This window comes from Dendrobates tinctorius, unplaced genomic scaffold, assembly GCF_039654945.1.
Source record: "Dendrobates tinctorius isolate UK_male_01 unplaced genomic scaffold, ASM3965494v1 ptg000107l, whole genome shotgun sequence".
Classification (NCBI taxonomy): Eukaryota; Metazoa; Chordata; class Amphibia; order Anura; family Dendrobatidae; genus Dendrobates; species Dendrobates tinctorius.
The window spans coordinates 26,472,521-26,493,245 of NW_027361775.1; the positions used below are offsets into that span (position 1 = coordinate 26,472,521).

A 20,725-nucleotide genomic window follows, 5' to 3' on the forward strand; every position below is an offset into this window, starting at 1 on the left:
TTCAAAACTGCATGTTAATAAATAGCAATGAGAGCTGCATGGCGATCCCATTGATTCTATGGTTGGCCACTGTGTGCTCTTCCTGGCTGTGTCCATCTCATCCATTGCTTTTTATATATGTATCAGTCACACTAACATATTGCTTCTGTGTTTGTAGGTTGTTCTTTTATGAAAAGTTATATTTAGATCTCTGTTCTCTTTTTTTTCCAGGCTTCCTCCATGTTGAGAGCATCAATTGCACCCATGTACGTTCAAATGCTGTAATGATCATGGTGTTTCCCTTTAAGAAATCAGCCGTGCGAGATAACAGGAAGAAAATGCCACAAGCTGGAGTTATCAGTTTTATTATCATGCTAAGTATACACAAACCTATTCACACCCTTGCATTAGCACATATCTATATCTGTAGCACATTCCAGCATCTGGTGCTACCAAGAAATGTTAGAGAGCAAGCATTGTATTAACATTGCAAAAATATTATTAGGGCATGACAGCTGTGGGTGGGAACATTTTTGGCAGTCTTACGCAATTCTCTGCCCATTCTCTCAAGAATCTGCCGAATGTGCGGAGGGTTGTCCTTACACAGGCGACTATTATTGCACCAATAAAATATTACATCAAAGGTCAAAGATGATTCTCCGATAATCATGTGGACAGTCTGGTTAACGATTTGGCTGACTTAAGCATTTTCAGATAACTACAGGAAAAAATTATTTTTGTACAATGCTAGCCAGTAAATAGAAAAATATTAAAATTTCAGAAAATGCTTAAATTTCTAGTGCGCTTGTTCAACAGCAATAAATCTGAGGATAGAGTGAAGAGACATTACCGTAGTTACATTTTCATCTGACCATTGAATTAAAACCACCTGTCTAAAAACCCTCTTTACATAAAAACAGCTTTAGCCCAACTTGGCATGGATTCCACCAAACATCTGAATCTGGCTTCCAGAACTTAGCAGCAGCCTCCATCGATTTGGAGCTGGTTTTGTGTAAATGTGTGTTGAAATATCACCACATAAGCCATTGCTGCTTCATTTTTTATATCAAACTCTTAGGTTGGGCAATTGCCTGTAAAGCTTTTCATCCAGACTTAACATATATACTCGAGTATAAGCCGACCCGAGTATAAGCCGACCCCCCCTAATTTTGCCACAAAAAACTGGGAAAACTTATTGACTCGAGTATAAGCAGAGGGTGGGAAATGCAGCAGCTACTAGTAAATTTCAAAAATAAAAATAGATAACAATAAAAGTAAAATTAGTTGAGACATCAGCAGGTTAAATGTTTTGGAATATCCATATTGAATCAGGATCCCCACATAATGCTCCATACAGTTCATGATAGCCCCATAAGATGCTCCATAGAATAATAATATGCCCCATATGCTGCTCCATAAAGGTTATGGCCCCATAAGATGCTCCATAGAATAGGCCCCATATGCTGCCCCCATAAGATGCTCCATAGATTATGCCCCCATATGCTGCTCCCATAAGATGCTCCATAGATTATTCCCCCATATGCTGCCCCATAAGATGCTCCATAGATTATGCCCCATATGCTGCCCCTATAAGATGCTCCATAGATTATACCCCTATATGCTGCCCCCATAAGATGATCCATAGATTATGCCCCTATATGCTGCCCCTATAAGATACTCCATAGATTATGCCCCTATATGCTGCCCCTATAAGATGCTCCATAGATTATACCCCCATATGCAGCCCCCATAAGATGCTCCATAGACTATGCCCCTATATTCTGCCCCCATAAGATGTTCCATAGATTATGCCCCTATAAGATGCTCCATAGATTATGCCCCCATATGCTGTCGCTGCTGCATTTAAAAATAAAAAAATGACATACTCACATCTCCGTTGCTGGGGCCAGGTGCCGGTGTCTCTGCCGGCACCTGATATATTCACCTGTCCCCCGGTCCATCGCTGCTTGCTGCTGTCTGGCACGTCATCTGTCAGTGACGTTCAGACTGCAGTAAACAGCGATGGACCCAGGACAGGTGAGTGTCGCTATACTTACCTGTCCTGGCACGGTCTCTGCAGCCCCCAGCTTCTCCGCGATCTCCCTTCCTGCCTTCAGCGGTCATATGGTACCGCTCATTACACTCATGAATATGCGCATATTCATGAGTGTAATGAGCGGTACCATGTGACCACTGAAGGAAGGAAGGGAGATCGCGGAGAAGCTGGGGGCTGCAGAGACCGTGCCAGGACAGGTAAGTATGACCTGACGCCCCTCTGACCCCCTGGTGTATATGACTCGAATATAAGCCGAGAGGGGGACTTTCAGCCAAAAACAAAATGGGCTGAAAATATCGTCTTATATTCGAGTATAGTATATACGGTACATTTATATTTACGGCTTGTGCTGCTTTAATGCATATATATATATATATATAGTAGGGATTAACTTTCTCAGGCAAGCATTAGGTAGCGTTCATGCAGGTAATGCGATTTGGTGCAAACAGGTGCAGTTTTATTGCTTTCATAAAACTCCAAGGGATTCAAAACCAAAGACAGCCTGTTCTGGCCACTAAGATATCACCGCAAATAAACGGTTCATTTAGCAGGCACATATGTCAGTGTGGGCTCACGCGAACAAATTAGTCCTTTATCCCAGAACAAACTTCATACACAGAAGAGCCACCATTCTCACTATCCCATTCAGCTCGAGCTCCAGCAACTAAAGTGTGTTTAACTCCAAGCGCAGTTCACACTGAACAAGCTGCAGCTTCCACACGGTTCTTTGAGGACTCCAACACACAGACTGCTTTGCTTTTCTAGCTGAGCCATGTAGTCTCCATTCAGAGAGCGAGAGACCCTGGCTTGTCTCTCTCCCAGCTATAGCACACATTTTGGCGGGTCACTCACCAGTAGCACACTTGACTGTTCTCAACATCCAGCAGACTGACACCCTGTGAACACAGGTCGTGGTTCTCAGTGAAAACAAGGCAGGTGCATCTAATCATCTTTGTGCAGGTCTATGATCTTGTCCCTGACATCCTTATAAAGCTCTTTGTTCTTGCCCATGTTGTAGAGGTTAGAGTTTGTCTGATTGAGTTTGTGGACAGGAGTCTTTTATAAATGTGCCCCCCTGTTTTTAAAGGGACCAAAAGTAATTGGACAATTGACTCCAAGGCTATTTCATCGACAGGTGTGGGCAATCCCTTTGTTATGTCATTCTCAATTAAGCAGATAAAAGGCCTGGAGTTGATTTGAGGTGTGGTGGTGCTTGCATTTGGAAGGTTTTGCTGTGAAGGAAACATCGGTCAAAGGAGCTCTCCATGCAGGTGAAACAAGCCATCCTTAATCTGAAAAAACCCATCCGAGAAATTGCTACAACATTAGGAGTGGCAAAATCTACAGTTTGGTACAAACTGAGAAGGAAAGAAAGCACTGGTGAACTCATCAATGCAAAAAGACCTGGGTGACCACGGAAGACAACAGTGGTGGATGATCGCAGAATAGTCTCCATGGTGAAGAGAAACCCCTTTACAACAGCCAACCAAGTGAACAACACTCTCCAGGAGGTAGGCGTATCAATATCCAAATCTACCATAAAGAGAAGACTGCATGAAAGTAAATACAGAGGGTTCACAGCACAGTGCAAGACACTCATAAGCATCAAGAATAAAAAGGCTAGACTGGACTTTGCTAAAAAACATCTAAAAAAGCCAGCACAGTTCTGGAAGAACATTCTTTGTACAGATGAAACCAAGATAAACCTCTACCAGAATGATGGAAAGAGAATAGTATGGCGAAGGCGTGGTACAGCTCATGATCCAAAGCATACCACATCATCTGTAAAACACGGCGGAGGCAGTGTGATGGCTTGGGCATGCATGGCTGCCAGTGGCACTGGGTCACTAGTGTTTATTGATGATGTGACACAGGACAGAAGCAGCCAAATGAATTCTGAGGTATGCAGAGCCATAGTGTGCTCAGATCCAGCCAAATGCAGCCAAACTGATTGGTCGTCGTTTCATACTACAGATGGACAATGACCCAAAACATAAAGCCAAAGCAACCCGGGTGTTTATTAAAGCAAAGAAGTGGAATATTCTTGAATGGCCAAGTCAGTCACCTGATCTCAACCCAAATGAGCATGCATTTCACTTGTTAAAGACTAAACTTCAGACAGAAAGGCCCACAAACAAACAGCAACTGAAAACCACCGCAGTGAAGGCCTGGCAGAGCATCAAAAAGGAGGAAACACAGCGTCTGGTGATGTCCATGAGTTCAAGACTTCAGGCAGTCATTGCCAACAAAGGGTTTTCAACCAAGTACTAGAAATGAACAGTTTATTTACAGTTATTTAATCTGTCCAATTACTTTTGGTCCCTTTAAAAACAGGGTGGCACATGTTAAGGAGCTGAAACTCCTAAACCCTTCATCCAATTTTAACGTGGATACCCTCAAATGAAAGATGAAAGTCTGAACTTCAACTGCATCTGAATTGTTTTGCTTAAAATTCATTGTGGTAATGTCTAGAACCAAAATTAGAAAAATGTTGTCTCTGTCCAAATATATATGGACCTTACTGTATGTGTGTGTGTATATATATATATATATATATATATACTGCACACACATACACATATAGAGTGGTTTTTATGTATTATATTAAAGTTTCCAGTCCCTTTTATTTATATAAATATTTTGCTAATATAATTTTTTCATTCAGAAAGGGCCAGGGTTTTATAAAGTCATTCCCATCCCAGCCTTTCATGGTTGAGATGGGAATAAGCGCTTCCAACCGATTGCGACTGCTCTTTTCTGTTTCTGTATCTCTCATAGAAGAGAATGGGGGCCGATGAACCTTTTACAGGTTTGTTAGCTGTGCTTGTTTGGTTCACTTTTTGTAGGTGCATACTATGAACACCCTATAAGTTGTTTTTGAGGCTCTCTGATGAAGGTCAAAATTTGATGGCTAGACGACCGTGTCAGAATCGCTTATGTACTTATTCTTGCCCATTAATAAGCTAATAACACGTTAGCTTCAAGAGCTGACTATTCACTTGCTGCTTAATATATTTCTCTCTCTTTGACAGATGCCATTGTCACGAGATAATGTGTGTTATTCACTCTACCTGTGAATGATTTGAATTTTATGTCTTCTCGGTGTGTGGTTGGGTTTATAGCCTTGAATATGGAATCCTGGATCTTATACTAAGCCTTGCTACTTTGTATGCTTCTTAATTGGATATACAGATAAAAATAAAAGTACATTCATTTTAGTAGTGAAATGTTACATGCAGAACTTGAGCCTAACAGCATGTAAACCACCAATATTAGAAGAGGTCAGTGAGTATGTACTGATGCTTGGGCACACATACAACTGGGCGTGCAGTCTTGTATCACGCCACAATCAGACACACACTTGTAATGTGCCATTAAAACCTCAATTACAAGATGGTTAATAGTGGAGCTGTCATATCAAACACTGAAAATGTACTTTACACCTATATATACAGCAAATGTACTTGAAAGGTACAGCTTTCCCATAACTAGCCAAAATTACATTGCAAATAGTCTTCTGGAGGGGTGGACTTTTCATAGATGATGGCCAGTGTGCATAACGTGTGACGGAACCTAAGATCTGTCATAGGAAACCTGGTCTAGATAAAGGGCGATCTGTTCGGAAAGGTGGGTCTTCTGGAAATGCAGTAATGTAGAATTTTTTTTCTTATCCGTGTAGGCATTTTTGTAGTGTATTCTGACCCTACACACTCAGCATTCCTTGTTGACTCAGTATGGGTTAGGTGGTTTATACCCTGATAAGTGTAGTTTTTACATAGGCATTATATAGTTTATCAGTTGCTTTTCTTTGCATTATCTTAAGGGTATGTGCACACGTAAGTGGTTTTTTCACCTTTTTTTCGTGGTTTTACCAAATAAAGCGCTTAAAAATGCTTAAACGAACCATCCCATTCATTTTAATGAATTCCGCTCTTTTTGTGTATATTGATGCTTTTTTTTCCGCGAAAAAAAAACGCATTGTGGAAAAAAACGCAGCATGCTCATTATTTTCGCGGAAAATTCCGCATTTCTAGCTATTTCTATGAGACTGGGACCACTCCGGAAAAAGCCGCATAAAAACGCGCATTTTTTGCACGGAAAACGCATGGAAAACGCACGTTTTCTGGGAAGGAGTCCGGTTTTCATGCAGAAATTTTCTGCATACATGTGCACATAGCCTAAAATAACTTTTTATAACAGAAGTAGTTTGTGCTACAGTATAATGACCAGTTAAGCATATCTTAATACAGATGTGCCTTCATTTCTTAACACTATGGCATTAGAAAAATGCCTAAATGGAGGCAGTACAGTCGGCATATTTATACCTAGGCTATTCCTTCATTGTTACGCTACTCTGTTTTACAGGAGGCCTCAGGAGGTTCCCTTGTTGCCCTCTCTAGACTATGAGAAGCTGAAGAAAGACTTGCTATATGGCAGTGATCGACTGAAAACCTTGCTCTTACAAGCTTTACGATGGGTATGCAGCATTATGGTGTACAGTATCTGTACATTAGAATTGTAATATCGCTTTTAATTGTATGTAAGGCTGGAATCACGCACGTACAGTGTTCTCCAGTGAGCACTACGTCAGGGTTTCTGTCGTAGTCTCCAAAAATTAGGGTACCAACAGTAACCCCGATTGAGCCATTCACTTCAACAAAGGCTATGGAGTCACTTTTGACACTGTCTGGAGTCAGTCCTGACAGTATTCGTCTTTTTCAGACGTGGAGAAAAATATAGTAAAGCACGGTATGTCTGGGAAAAGGAGCAATAATTCTGCTGGATTTCCAATTTGGTTTGGGCTACATGGTGACTTTGGCCGCCACCAAAGTTTTCTCAGTGCCGCTGCTAGCAAGTAGCAAAATTCCATTTGAGTCTGATTCTTCACGACTTGCTTTATAGTGTAGGTATCACAATGTGACCCCATTTAATTCTATAGTGCCACAATGTAGCAGCGTCACAGAGCGTACTACCATCATTTGACGACTGTCGCGAACAAAGACTCCGTGCAGCCGTAGCCTTTAGCTTACACTTCATTATTTCACAGATGATGATCCATTGTACATGGAGCCCACATGTTATCTGTATGTAGTAAAATCAGAGTAGTAGGAACTGACAGTATAATTTCTAACTTTTCTTTGTGTACCCGGCTGAGTCTGATTTATTGGTACCAACCAGCAACAATTGACTCTGGTGCAGTCATTGTTGTAGTGCACCGCAATAACAGTGCTCTAGAAAAGTCCCATTAATGACCGACCGTTAAAAGGCATATTGGCAAATCGTTTACATATCTCATATGAAAACACGTTCTTTCTCAGTTGAAATTCCAATATTACATAAAAGACAGAATAAATTGATAAAATAAATGATAAGCACAATGCAGGAAATGTGTTGGGGAAAGTGTAATACTATTCCTATAGGTTCATCGTATTTAACTAATTATTTATACAAGTGAGTAAGATTCCTCATAATATGAAACACAGGCAGTAATTTATATGGTTACTTATAAATAATATTTTCCTGATAATACATTGGAGCCCAATGGAGAGCAGTCACTGAAGAAATATAGGAAGCAAAATTCATAGCAGACCGTTTTATTAAAAAGTGTTTTCCACCGCTTTGATATTCATGATCCATCCAAGATAGCTCATCCATGGCACATCGATGGTTGCCCAGTGCCCAGCACCCAAGTTGTTCAGATTTTATTTGGTCGTCCATGACAGCACCACCTCAGAGAGGGGATCCGCCCTTCAGGAACAGAAAATCCTACAGATACATAAGGGCGGCACCTCTCCCACGCATCAGTTGGTTTCCTGTTCCTGGAGAACAGGATTCCCTACAGATTTTACCATCATGGACGAGGAATCCCCAGGCCGGCTGTCTGACTCAGGTAGCTGTGGGGGTCTCCTACCTCGGTCAGTGCGGGGTCCCCTGGAAGCGCCACGGTGTGCCCGAGCAGGGCTCCACGATGGTGTGCGGAGCAGGTGGGAGCGGGGTCCAGAGGATGCCTGTCTCCAGGGCCAGCGCCGGCAGGTGAATAGAGATTTTCCCCCCGAATCCTGGTCCTCCTGGTGCGGTCGCCCTGCGGTCCGGGTCGCTGTCTGGGGCCGGCTGCTGTGGCGTGGTGGCGTGCATGGAGTGCTGTGCCGGGTCGGACGGCGCTGTGCCACTGTCGGCCTGCGCATCCCCGCGCGGTCATGGAGGCACCGGAAGTGACGTGGCCAGGGGGCGGGGCCGCTGGCGCCACGCCGTAAGTCGGATGCCGGCCGGCTTTTCTCTTTTGTGCATCGCCCGGTCACGGCGGCGCGGGTGGCGGGGGGTGAGGCACGGGGGGAGACCATGGACATCTCGGGAGGGGGAGGGGGGAAACGGAGCCCCTGGCCACGACCTCTGCTGACCCATATTTCCGGGGGGAGGTCCATAAAAGGCCACAGAAGCGCTGCAGGGCTGCTTTGGCCCATTTACAGCGATGGATGAGCCAGAAGCTCCCGTGGCCCAGCTGGACCGGCAGCAGGAACTTGCCTCAGAGAAGCCACAGGCAAGCTCCCAGCTGAAAAAACCAACTGGGCAATCCAGCCGCAGAAGTTCCTCCAGGCTGAAGGATCCAGCCCTGTAGCAGTGTTCCCCTTATATTTTTTTCCCCCTTATATTTTTTTCTCCTATAGGGGAAGAAGTGCTCTGGTAAAGCGAAAACCAGGGAGTGCGCCCGTTGCAGTTGTCCTTTGCCAGACACCTACCCTAAAAAACTGTGTCAGTCATGTATACGGCAGACGGTAGGGGATGAAAAAAAAAAAAAGAGCTAGGGGGCGGTAGTCCCTAATTACCATACATACCGTACTTCCTTACACTTTCCCCACTTCTGCAGGTGGCGGAAGAAACCCCTGACTTCACTACGAGTCTAAGGGAAATTATTAGGATGGAAGTTAAGGCTCTAAAGTCTTTATCCCAAGGGGAATCCTCTAAGAAGAGAAAGAGAATGAGTTTTTCAGAGTCGGACTCCTCAGCTGGCCCTAGGGGAAATGAAGATTCCTCAGAGCCCTCAGCTTCTTCCTCTGCGTCCTCTTCAGAGGAGGACTCCAATCGTTTCTGCCTGGGTCTAGAACAGGTGGATAAATTGGTCAAGGCATTAAGGGCCACCATGGGGGTATCAGACGCAAAACCAGAACGGACAGCACAAGACCTGATGTTCCACGGCCTAGACCCCAGGAAACGTAAATCTTTCCCATTAAACGACAAGGTCCAGAACCTGATCAATAGGGAATGGAAGAAACCAGAAAGGAAGGGTTCCCTACCTCCGGCCTTTAAGCGACAATATCCCTTTGAGGACCCCTTGGTGATCAGATGGGATAAAGCCCCAAAATTGGATGCAGTGGTGGCTAAAGCATCCAAAAAAATCTGCTATTCCCTTTGACGGCATGGCCTCCTTGAAAGATCCGCTGGACAAAAAAGCAGATTCATATCTGAAAGGGACATGGGAAATGTCAGCTGGCGCCCTAAGGCCGGCGGTAGCAGCTACTTGCGCAGCCAGGTCTATGATGGTCTGGCTGGACCAGCTTGAGTCACAGTTAGAGGACGGAGCCTCGTGAGAGTCCATCCTGAAGACCCTTCCTACAATCCAGAATGCTGCAGCCTTTTTAGCCAATGCTTCGGCAGATTCGGCAAGGATGGCGGTCAAAGCCGCAGGTCCATCAAATGCGGCCCGAAGGGCTATATGGCTGAAGTGCTGGCCTGGGGATATCCAGGCCAGATCCCCACTTTGCTCCATTCCGTGTGAGGGAGAATATCCAGTCCTAGATGACCTTTTGGAGAAAGCCGGGGACGATAAAAAGAAATTCCTTACCCTGCCAACCCCTTCCTATAGGCGCCCCTTCACTAGGAAGAGATTTTTCCGTAGAAGGTCGTCCAGAGATCGAGGCAGATGGGAAGATAAGAGGAAGAAAGGTACTGGGTTTATGTTTGGAGGGGGACGTCAGGAAGGATCATCCCGTGAGACCAAGAAGCCTCCACAATGACTAGCGGCTTTGGTGGGGGGTAGACTATCTGCCTTCTACCTGGCGTGGTCACTGATTTCGAACAGTAGCTGGATCCAGGTGGTTGGTAGCCTCAGGTCTACGGCTAGAATTCTCCTGTATCCCCCGCAATAGTTTTAAGATCACCCCTCTCAAGTCTTCCCTGTCGGAACAAGCTGCCTTGGAGACCGAAATCTGTGACCTATGCTGTAAAAAGGTCCTAATAGAGGTACTGGAGGTGGAAAAAGGCAAAGGCTTCTACTCCCCTCTATTCCTGGTCCGTAAGCCGGATGGCTCTTACAGGACCATTATCAATCTCAATTCTTGGTCATTCGCCCATTTAAGATGGAAACAATCAATTCCACAATAAAGTTACTGTTTGAAAACTGCTTTATGGTGGTGTTGGATTTAAAGGACGCCTATTACCATATACCCATCCATGCATCTCATCAACGTTTCCTTAGAGTGGCGGTTCATTTAGAGGGGTCGGTACAGCATTTCCAATATGTCACCCTTCCCTTTGGTGTTGCAGTCGCTCCCCCGAGTATTTACTAAGGTTATAGCGGAGGTTATGGCCCATCTGCGTGAAGCAGATATCCTGGTAATCCCCTACCTGGATGACTTCCTTATTGTAGGCAAAACAGCAGACTATTGTCTGGATCAATTGCAGAAAGCGAAGGCGGCCCTGGAACGGTTAGGGTGGCTACTAAACATAAAAAGTCCTACCTACAGCCCATGAGAATTCAGCAGTTCTTAGGCCTAATCCTAGACTCGCAGAATCAGGAGTGTCGTCTGCCACCCGAAAAATTAATTTGCCTACGTTATCAGGTCTTGAACGCTTCCAATAACACCACCATGTCCCTCAGGAAAGCAACGTCGCTCCTTGGTTCCCTCGTCCTGCATACCCGCGGTTCAGTGGGCCCAGTTCCATACAAGGATTCTACAGGGCGAGGTTTTACTTCATCAGAAAATCCTGGGGGGTCGCCTAGAAGGCCAGTTGACGTTGTCCCAAAGTACTATAAAATCCCTTGGTTGGTGGCTAGAGGAAAGCAATTTAGCCAGAGGGGTGCCCTGGGAATATAACATAACAACCAGGTCACCGTGGCTTACATCAATCACCAAGGTGGGACTCGTTCCAGACCCCTAATGAATGTAGCAGAGCGGTTGTTACAACTGGCAGAGCAACATCTTCTGTCTTTAACAGCTCTGCACATAAAAGGAAGAGAAAACACCATGGCGGACTTCCTAAGCCGCAACCTTCTAAGACAAGGGGAATGGTCCTTAAAGACCTCCATCTTTTACCTGATCGCACAAAAATGGGGGCAGCCAGAAGTGGACCTTTTCGCCACAAGGGAGAACAGGAAAGTGTCTCAGTTTTGCTCTCTAAATCCCAGAGAAAGCCCTCTAGCAGTAGATGCTCTTCTGATAAAATGGGACTTCAGGCTAGCATATGCCTTCCCTCCCCTGTCTCTACTACCCCTGGTGATGAGGAAAGTCAGGAAGGACAAGGCGAAAATTATAGTGTTCGCCCCGTTTTGGCCCAGGAGGGCATGGTTCTCATGCCTCAGGACCATGTCAATGTCCGACCCATGGGTCCTACCAGACATACCGGATCTCCTATCACAGGGCCCAGTTTACCATCCTCAGGTGGCTGGCCTACATCTGACGGCGTGGATTTTGAATGGTCACTGCTAAAAGAGAAAGGGTTCTCCCCAGCCTTGATTAATACCCTGCTTAAGAGCAGAAAGCCGATCACAACCAAGATCTACGTTAGGATCTGGAAAAGGTTCCTTCAGAATTCAGGGGTAGTAACTGGGCAGTCCGCACCGATAGCACAGATCCTTGAGCTCTTACACAGAGGGCTGGACATGTGACTCTCCACCAGTACCCTCAAGGTACAAGTGTCAGCCTTAGGGGCCCTTTTTAATTGCAACATCGCCAGTAACTATTGGATCAGTAGATTTATTAAAGCGACAGGCAGATCCAGACCAGTAGTAAAAGATAAGTTTATGCCATGGGATCTAAACCTAGTCCTCACGGCCATGACAGAGGCCCCGTTTGAACCTATTTCATCAGCCTCTACGAAAAATCAGTCTCTTAAAGTGGCCTTTCTGGTAGCACTGACGTCAGCCCGTAGAGTAAGTGACATCCAGGCGTTATCTAAGCTTCCTCTTTATATTCAATTTAGAGACGACAGGGTAATACTTACACCTGATCCAGCATACTTGCCTAAGGTAGCCTCCAGTTTCCATAGAACGCAGGAAATAGTCCTTCCATCCTTCCTCCCTAATCCAGTGAACGAAAAGGAAAGAAAACTACACACTCTAGACGTCAGGAGATGTCTCCTGAAATACTTGGCAGTTACCGATCCCTGGAAGAAAGATAATGCCTTATTTGTCTCCTATCAGGGCACTAGGAAGGGCCTTAGGGTGTCAAAAAGCTCGCTAGCTAGATGGATTAGGGAGGCCATTTCTTTAGCATACACCTCAAAGGGCAGGTCGGCTCCTGGCAAGTTGAGGGCGCATTCCACTAGACCCATGGCAACCTCGTGGGTGGAGAGATCGGAAGTCTCGATCGACCAATTATGTAAGGAAGCTACCTGGTCCTCTACGAGCACCTTTTACAACCATTATAGACTAGACCTGGGTGCTTCCTCAGACCCCTCCTTTGGTGTCAGGGTTCTGCAGGCTGTAGTCCCTCCCTAAAGTAATTATTACTCTCTGTAATTCTCTCAGGTGGTGCTGTCATGGACGACCGAATAAAGTCTTGGTTACTCACCGGTTAACGGTATTTTTCGGAGTCCATGACAGCACCCGTATATTCCCTCCCTTTTGTTTAGTTTGGGTGTGCACTTCTTCTTATATGTACACTGGTAATAAATAGTTAAGTAAAGTATTGTACATAAATCATGCTATTAACCTTGGTGGTCCTCTTGTGCTCTGTAAACCAACTGATGCGTGGGAGAGGTGCCGCCCTTATGTATCTGTAGGATTTCCTGTTCCTGAAGGGCGGATCCTGTCTCTCAGGTGGTGCTGTCATGGACTTCAAAAAAATACCGTTAACCGGTGAGTAACTGAGACTTTTGTGGCCTGGGAAAGGCCGGATATAACCCAATGTACAGAGGGGATCACCACAGCCCTGCAGTACCATCTTCCCTGAACTGCACATCAGATCCTAATATTTTGAGTAGGAGATGATTTTCAGTAGCCTACAGCTGATCGGTGGGGTGCCAGGGTTGCAGACCACTACCGATCTAATATTGATGACCTATCCTGTAAAGTGGTGGAAAACCACTCTAATATTTAATTTTTTTACCAAACCTCTTCTTCCTACTTGACTTGAATTGCAGCAGTTGTGTGTATCAGTAATTGATATGTTCAATGTGATCAGTGGTTAAAGTTAAATCAACTGCCAAGGCGAGGTCTTCTAAAATGAATTAAGATTAAATCTTGGCATAATATGCTTAAAGGGCCTGTCACACTAAGCGATATCGCTAGCAATATCGCTATAACGTCACCGATTTTGTGACGTTATAGCGATATTGCTAGCGATATCGCTATGTGTGATACTTACCTCCGACCGGCTCCCCCGCTGCTCATCGCTGATCACGCGAGAACGTCCTGGACCGTTTCTCGTCGGGCGCTTCCTGTGGCGCCAACGAGCGACGCGTGGATGCGGGCGGGAGAACGTCAGGATCGCCTCGTCTGAAAGGTAAGTAGCGACCCCCGACCCCTGCGATGTCGCTGGTGACATCTGCCTGTGTGGCAGCTCACTAGCGACCACTTAGCGATGCACCAGCGATCCTGACCGCGTCATATCGCTGGTCGGGATCGCTGGTGCATCGCTAAGTGTGACAGTACCTTTAGACTGTAAGGACAGGGATGTTGTATAAAACTAAGGCTTTGGCCTAAAGTCTATTTGTTCTTTTATTTCTAGCGCTTTACTCATTCCCAGCCCGGAGAGCAAAGAGACACCGTTCTCCAGGCATACCTTTCAAATGATCTGCTGGACTGCTACCAAAATGGAACGGTAATCGTTTTCTAGTCTAACAATGATATACGCTGCTCAAAATATTGGTAATAAGTGGTGTTTTGTGGTGAATTCAGCCTAAGTCTTCATGAACATAGTATTATTTATGCTCTGAGTAGTGTGGTGCTGTAATTGGGTACACTAGAAATGTATGGAGCTGTAGCGGGGACATGCCTGGAATGTCAGTGTGGATGGCAAGTCACCGATGCAGCCAGCTAATCATGGCCATGAACAGAGGAGAAGACCATAGCACTGGTACCACAGAAATTAAAATATGGATATAATGCAGTTTGAGTTGTGTTTGCACATATTGAGCTAAGTAGTGTATTTTAATGAGAAATCGGAAAAGCCCTTAAAAAGAACCTGTCACACTGAATATGCCGTCTCATGTGTGGACAGCATGTTACAGAAGGAGAAGCTGAGCAGAATGATGTATAGGATCCTTGGAAAAGATTCAGTATAATTTGTATTTTAGTTATTCAAATCCTTGGTGTTTATGCGTATGAGTCTATTGGGCGGTCCTAATTATGTCTGCATGCACAGTCATAAAGTGAGGACTGTCAATCACTGAAGAGGACCGCCCACTGGACTCCTAATCCAAACACCAGGGATTTCAATTAATACAATGCAAGATTTACTGAAGCTTTTCCCACAAAAATTGTACATCTATCTATCTATCTATCTATATTATTCAATATAGCATGATAAATATTTATTGAGTTAGTGTGTGTCTGCTTTTACTAAACCCAGTATTATGAACATATGGAGACGTGTCATTGACTGTGTGATCAACTTCTTTTCTTAATGTTTTCCCTCAAAGAGAAATGTTCTCCAGCTGCTTCACTCCAAGAATGAAGTAGTCAGACAGTACACTGCTCGCCTCATTAATGCTTTTGCATCATTAGCCGATGGTAAGTTGGAAAACAAAATATTACACACTTATTTCACCATTCCGATGTATATATACGTACATTTAACAATCACAGTAAGGCGTCATTCAGACGTCAATTTTTTTTATGTATGAGAAAAGCTCACTGATTTTCATCAGTGTCATCTCAGTTTCAACAGACTTTGGTCCTATTTTCATCAGTTTTTCTCAGGGGGAAAAAAAAGTTTCTCCATCTTCTATCAAACAGTTGTGAATATGGGACAACATCCGAGTGGCATCTGATGTTTTTCATGATACATAGACTTGCATTGCTGATTTTGATACGATGTTTGGATCAATATCTGATATGTCTCCATCTCGGTCCTCAAAAAATGACTGCATTTGAATGACCCCATTTACTATTATAGCTACGAGAGCTACCCGTGAAAAACACAGATAGCACTTCCATGCAAAATAGTTGATATCTGCATGAGCCCTAACAAGTAGCGCAGGATAGATAAAATAATAGCTGAATCGCCATACTCACTGCTATCTGCTTTTATATGTCTTAAATTGGCCCCAAAAACTACTTTGCTGTGTCTTCCAAAAAATAAGACTTGACAAATTATTTGACTGTCAGAATATGATTGACTGGAAAAATCTAGTCTTAAGATAACATATTAAATAACAATGAATAAGGAAAGTTACTATGATATCACTTTTTACAACCCATTTTGAAATAACTGATCACATAGGAAATATCACTCTCTCATTTCATTTAGCAGCATACAAATATCTGGTTATGGATCCATGATTTACGCTCTTCTTTTTTTTACTTCTCTTTCTCAGGCAGGGTTTATTTAAGTCAGAATCCACACTTGCTGCACTCATTAGAGGAGACACTGAAAGGAGAAGATAAAGATTCTGTCACCAGGGAGAACGTATTGGGCTGTCTTCAAAAACTAAGTCTCAGGTAAGACATAGGCAACATACGGTTTAACCAGTTTCGGACTACCCATGGATGTTATACGTCATGATGGTCCGCACCTTACTCTGTCCAAACACGAACGTCAGTGCAGGATATCCAGAGCGGGGAGCCAGCTGTCAGACACAGTCGACTCCTCACAGAAAAGCCAGAGACTTTTTATTGCTATTTATGCCTTCCCGATCACTTTATGCACATTGACGAATAAGCACTGTGTATACAGTATATAGGAAGCACTGTCAGCAGTTTCTCATACGGACCCAGTTAGGATGTGATCCCAGACAGCTCTGCTATGCAGTCAAGAGTATAAATTTCTCCTATAACTGGGGATAACATACTAGCCCTAGTTACAGGGTAAGTCAGGAATAAAAAGAATGATTTCTAGGTTAAAATTCCTTATGGGGGGTACAGTGTGATTCTCCCCTGTAACTGGGGTTATCATACCAGCCCCAGTTGCAGGATGAAACAGGAATAAAAAGAATGTACAGTATTAGTAAGTTAAAATACCTTATGGGGGGCACAGTATAAAAAGGCATTAAAAAAGCAAGGAAATCATAAATAAAGCTAAGCAAAACAAAAAAACACATCCAGTCCAAATTGCATTTCTCTGCCTCATTGGGGGACACAGAGACAGTGGGTGTTATGCTGCTGCCACTAGGAGGACACTAAGTAAACCAGAAAAAAAGTTAGCTCTTCCCCTGCAGTATACACCCTCTCGCTGGCTGGGATTTCTCCAGTTCTTTGCTTAGTGTCTGTAGGAGGCTCTTGGGTCTGGTTTCAGACCCCACCGTTTTTATTTTATTTTTGACTTTTCTGTAAATTTTTATTTTTTAATTAACGGAATGAAGGGGGCAACGGTTCCTTTTTATGGCCCGCTCTCCCCCGAACCAACAACAGGCAGCACGTGGAGTAACCTTTTACGTACACTTTCCTGCGACGAATGGTGCTGATTCCTCTGACAATGGTTCCCTTATGGTCGGTACTCCACGGATACGAGGGCTAGGGCAAAAGGAACGAAGCACAGGAGTGCATGGAGAAGGACTTGAGCAGCGCTTTCCAATGCCCTGAATCAGACCCACAGCTCTCCATCCCCCTACCAGAGGGTGGATCGATTGAGCAGTACCCCTTTAAGACCTCCTCCAGCTCTGCTGCATCGCCCGGAGGATGAAGACCCTGCAGCTGGAAGAACACGGAGCGCGGTATGGGGTCGGGTCCTTACCCTCGGGAGAAGCGCTGACTTGGCGTCAGCGGCGGTGCACCGGCGCCCCATCGCGCCCCCCCCCCCGCTCTCGGCGCTCGGGTAGGCCAGAAATTTAGCCCCCGGCTTTTCCGGCCTACTAGGCCGCAATTTGAATGGTGCCGCCCACTAGCGCCGCCTCCTCCCTGACGCCTACCACGGGTAGGCCAAAAATTTAGTCCTCGGCTTTTCCGGCCTACTAGGCTGCAATTTGACTAGCGCCGCCCGCACTCATGTAGCCGCCCCTTCCTCTTGGCGCCTCTCGCCTCTTACGAGACGTGCAATTCTAATCTACCCCTTCAGGAGCGCTAGGCCTGCTCTGGACAGGCGGATACCGGGTGACACCACAGGACCACCTCTATTCTTCCCGGGGAACACAGCACAGGACCGTGGGTAAGCTGCATCTGCCCTCAGATTAAAGCTTAACCCCTTCCCAGCACATTCTCTGCAGCTGCAGACAGACTCTGCCGTTAACCCTTTCAGGAGCGCTATGCCTCAATCTAAGGAGGCTAAACAGGCGGTTAATAAGCATACTGCGTTTTTATACCATGTGCATCATTTGCAAGTCTGCATTACCCAGTGGACAGACTAATCCGTTATACACGGACTGTGACCCGACCTGCGCTCCAACTCCCCTCACTGCGCTGCTGACGGGCCTCCTGCGCTTAGTACCCCTGAGGGGGCCGCGTCCCTCTCACGGTTGGTGAAGTCTCTGACCCAGGCTATGTTCTCCCTCCGGGAGGACTCTTTAAGTCAGAACCACCAGCAGGGGCCATCCTCGTTCAAGGGATGGTCAGGTCTCTGGAAAGCTGACCCATGACGCGTCCCCTAGTCACGTTCGCGCCTCAGCATCGGCGCCTCCTGTCTCTCGCTCGCCTTTTTCTGAGGTTCACAGCGAGCACAACTCTGAATTCGAATCTGACTCGTCAGCCCCTCAGAATCCGCCATCTGATCAGGAGTCGCTTGATTCTCTTATAGAATCAGTCAACAGAATTCTGAAGTTTGATGAGGAAAATATTCCCGCTCCAGCACACGCTATCTCATTAAGAAAACCAACCGTGTGCGTAGGTTGTTTACCAGCCGTCCAGAAACATAGGGACCGGCCACATAAATGGTTCTCAGGGCAACATTCTACTCAGGCTTAATACCCTATTGATACAGACCTAATGAAGGATTGGTTACATTCCACTCCGGTGGACCCTCCTGTATCGCGTCTTGCTTCTAAAACGCTCCTATCTGTTTCTGAGGGTTCCTCAGTCAGAAACTCCTCCGATCATCACATTGACTGTCTTGCCTTCTTTCGCTGCAATTTGGGTCTCTAAGGTAATGGCCGCTTGGGCAGAAGCCTTAATTACTTCCCTCCAGGGCATCATTCTTCCTCCGGAGGCAACCACTGTCGCCAGGCAGATAATTCAAGCAGCAAACTTTGTAGTAGACGCTTCTGGTGATGCCGCCAACTGCGCGGCTCAAACTGCCGCTAATGCGACCTCCATTACAAGAGCCCTATGGCTCCGCGGCTGGCGGGCGGATGCCAAATCTAAAAGAGCATTGTCTTCTCTCCCCTTTCAAATGGGTCGTCCTTTTGGGGAGAAACTGGACTAGCTCCTTTCTGATACTACCGGAGGGAAAAGTAAATTCCTTCTTCAACACAAGGGCTGTTCGGCCGTTTCGCAACCAACAGCTGACGCGTCTTCAATCTTCTCGCAACAATTCTGGTTGGTCCTCCTCTACTTTCTCTTCCAGATCAGGTCGGTCCCCGCGAGGAGACAGAGGCTCCCAGGTCTCATACAGACCTAACCGCTCTTGGAAACCCAGGTCTAGGGCTTCTGGATCTAGAGGAGCCAGATCTCATAGATCTACCCAATGACTTGTTGCGGTTTCCGGCAGGCACCGACAAAGTTGGCGGCCTCCTACTTTCCTTCAGCCACACTTGCCTCACAGTTGCCCACGACAAGAGGGTCAGGTAGTTGGTGTCCTCCGGATACAAGATAGAAGTTTCTCCCATCCAACTCGGTTTTTCCTTTCCTATCCCCCAAGGAAAAGACAAGAGCCTTCCTTCGGGCTGTTCATGCTCTGATAAGGGACGGAGTCATCATTCCGGGCCCTCAACACGAGAGGTTCATGGGTTTTTATTCAAACCTTTTTTTGTGGTTTCCAAAAAGGACGGGACGATCCGACTCATTCTGGATCCCAAACTGTTAAATCAGTTTGTCAAAGTACGGCGACTCTGAATAGAATTCCTCCGGTTCCCGTACATCTTTTCCCCTCTTTCCTTGCTTCCGAGGGTCATCAAGAAGATCAGAGCGGAGGGAGTACAAGTGATCCTAGTTGCGCCAGATTGGCCGCGTCGAGCATGGTATGCAGAACTAATACAACTGGTCGCTGACGTCTCCTGGCGACTTCCAGATCGCATGGATCTACTTTCGCAGGACCCGAGTTTCCACCAGAACTCTGAGGTCCTGTCTTTGACGGCGTGGCCGTTGAATCCTGGTTTTTCAAGTAATAGAAAAACTGACGGCACATCTAGAACTAGTCTGAATAGGTGCATACCAAAAGGTAACTTACATATTAAATAGAAAATGGTAGCACACCAAATATGAAATATGTGAAATAAGAATAGCAAAATGGCTTTAGTAATACATTTCATAATGGCTTTTCTAAGGCATATCAAATATGAAATAAGTGAAACATGAATAGCATAATGGCTTTTGTAATCTAGAAAAACATATGAGATACTTAGCACAAAATTTGGCCAAAAGATGTGAGCCCATTCACCAACGACAAGGTGATCTCAGATTGAATGGGTCCCTATACTGACTGCCTAGTGTGAACTGACCTCTGGCTAGTAACATGATAAAGCCTGTATATATAGGACGATAGGAACCAAAACATGTGATTGAATGCGATTAAAATCACCACTTGATGAAGGGCGGAGTGCTCAGTCAGAAAACCGTCAGTTTTTCTATTACTTGTATACTGTTTTTCTGACTGAGCACTCCGCCCTTCATCAAGTGGTGATTTTAATCGCATTCAATCACATGTTTTGGTTCCTATCGTCCTATATATACAGGCTTTATCATGTTACTAGCCAGAGGTCAGTTCACACTAGGCAGTCAGTATAGGGACCCATTCAATCTGAGATCACCTTGTCGTTGGTGAATGGGCTCACATCTTTTGGCCAAATTTTGTGCTAAGTATCTCATATGTTTTTCTAGATTACAAAAGCCATTATGCTATTCATGTTTCACTTATTTCATATTTGATATGCCTTACAGAATCCTGGTTTTTACCACAGGCTCAGTTCTCTCACGACGTGATTTCCACCATGATTAGTGCTAGGAAGCCTGTGTCCATGCGCATCTATCACCGCACCTGGCAAAACCTTCTTTTCGCGGTGCAAGGACCATGGTCGATCACCTCTGGTGTTTTTTCATTCCGGCCATATTGGAATTCCTTCAATCTGAATTAAAATCAAGCCTCACGCTTAGCTCGCTCAAGGGCAAAAGTTCGGCCTTGTCAGTACTTTTCCAATGCATAATTGCCACCAAACTTGAGGTCAAGA

The 20,725-nt window shown here is 45.3% G+C and overlaps 1 protein-coding gene across 5 annotated transcripts in view; it reads left to right on the plus strand.

Annotated features, from left to right (window-relative positions):
* Positions 1 to 20,725, plus strand: part of ARMC9 (armadillo repeat containing 9) — a 322,758-nt gene that overhangs the window by 212,824 nt on the left and 89,209 nt on the right. For all 5 annotated transcript variants that reach the window (XM_073589306.1, XM_073589303.1, XM_073589307.1 and 2 more), the window contains 5 exons: positions 211 to 245; positions 6,401 to 6,512; positions 13,981 to 14,073; positions 14,894 to 14,984; positions 15,791 to 15,914. In XM_073589306.1, coding sequence (XP_073445407.1) covers positions 211 to 245; positions 6,401 to 6,512; positions 13,981 to 14,073; positions 14,894 to 14,984; positions 15,791 to 15,914 — 455 coding nt within the window. The remainder of the gene's footprint in view (positions 1 to 210; positions 246 to 6,400; positions 6,513 to 13,980; positions 14,074 to 14,893; positions 14,985 to 15,790; positions 15,915 to 20,725) is intronic.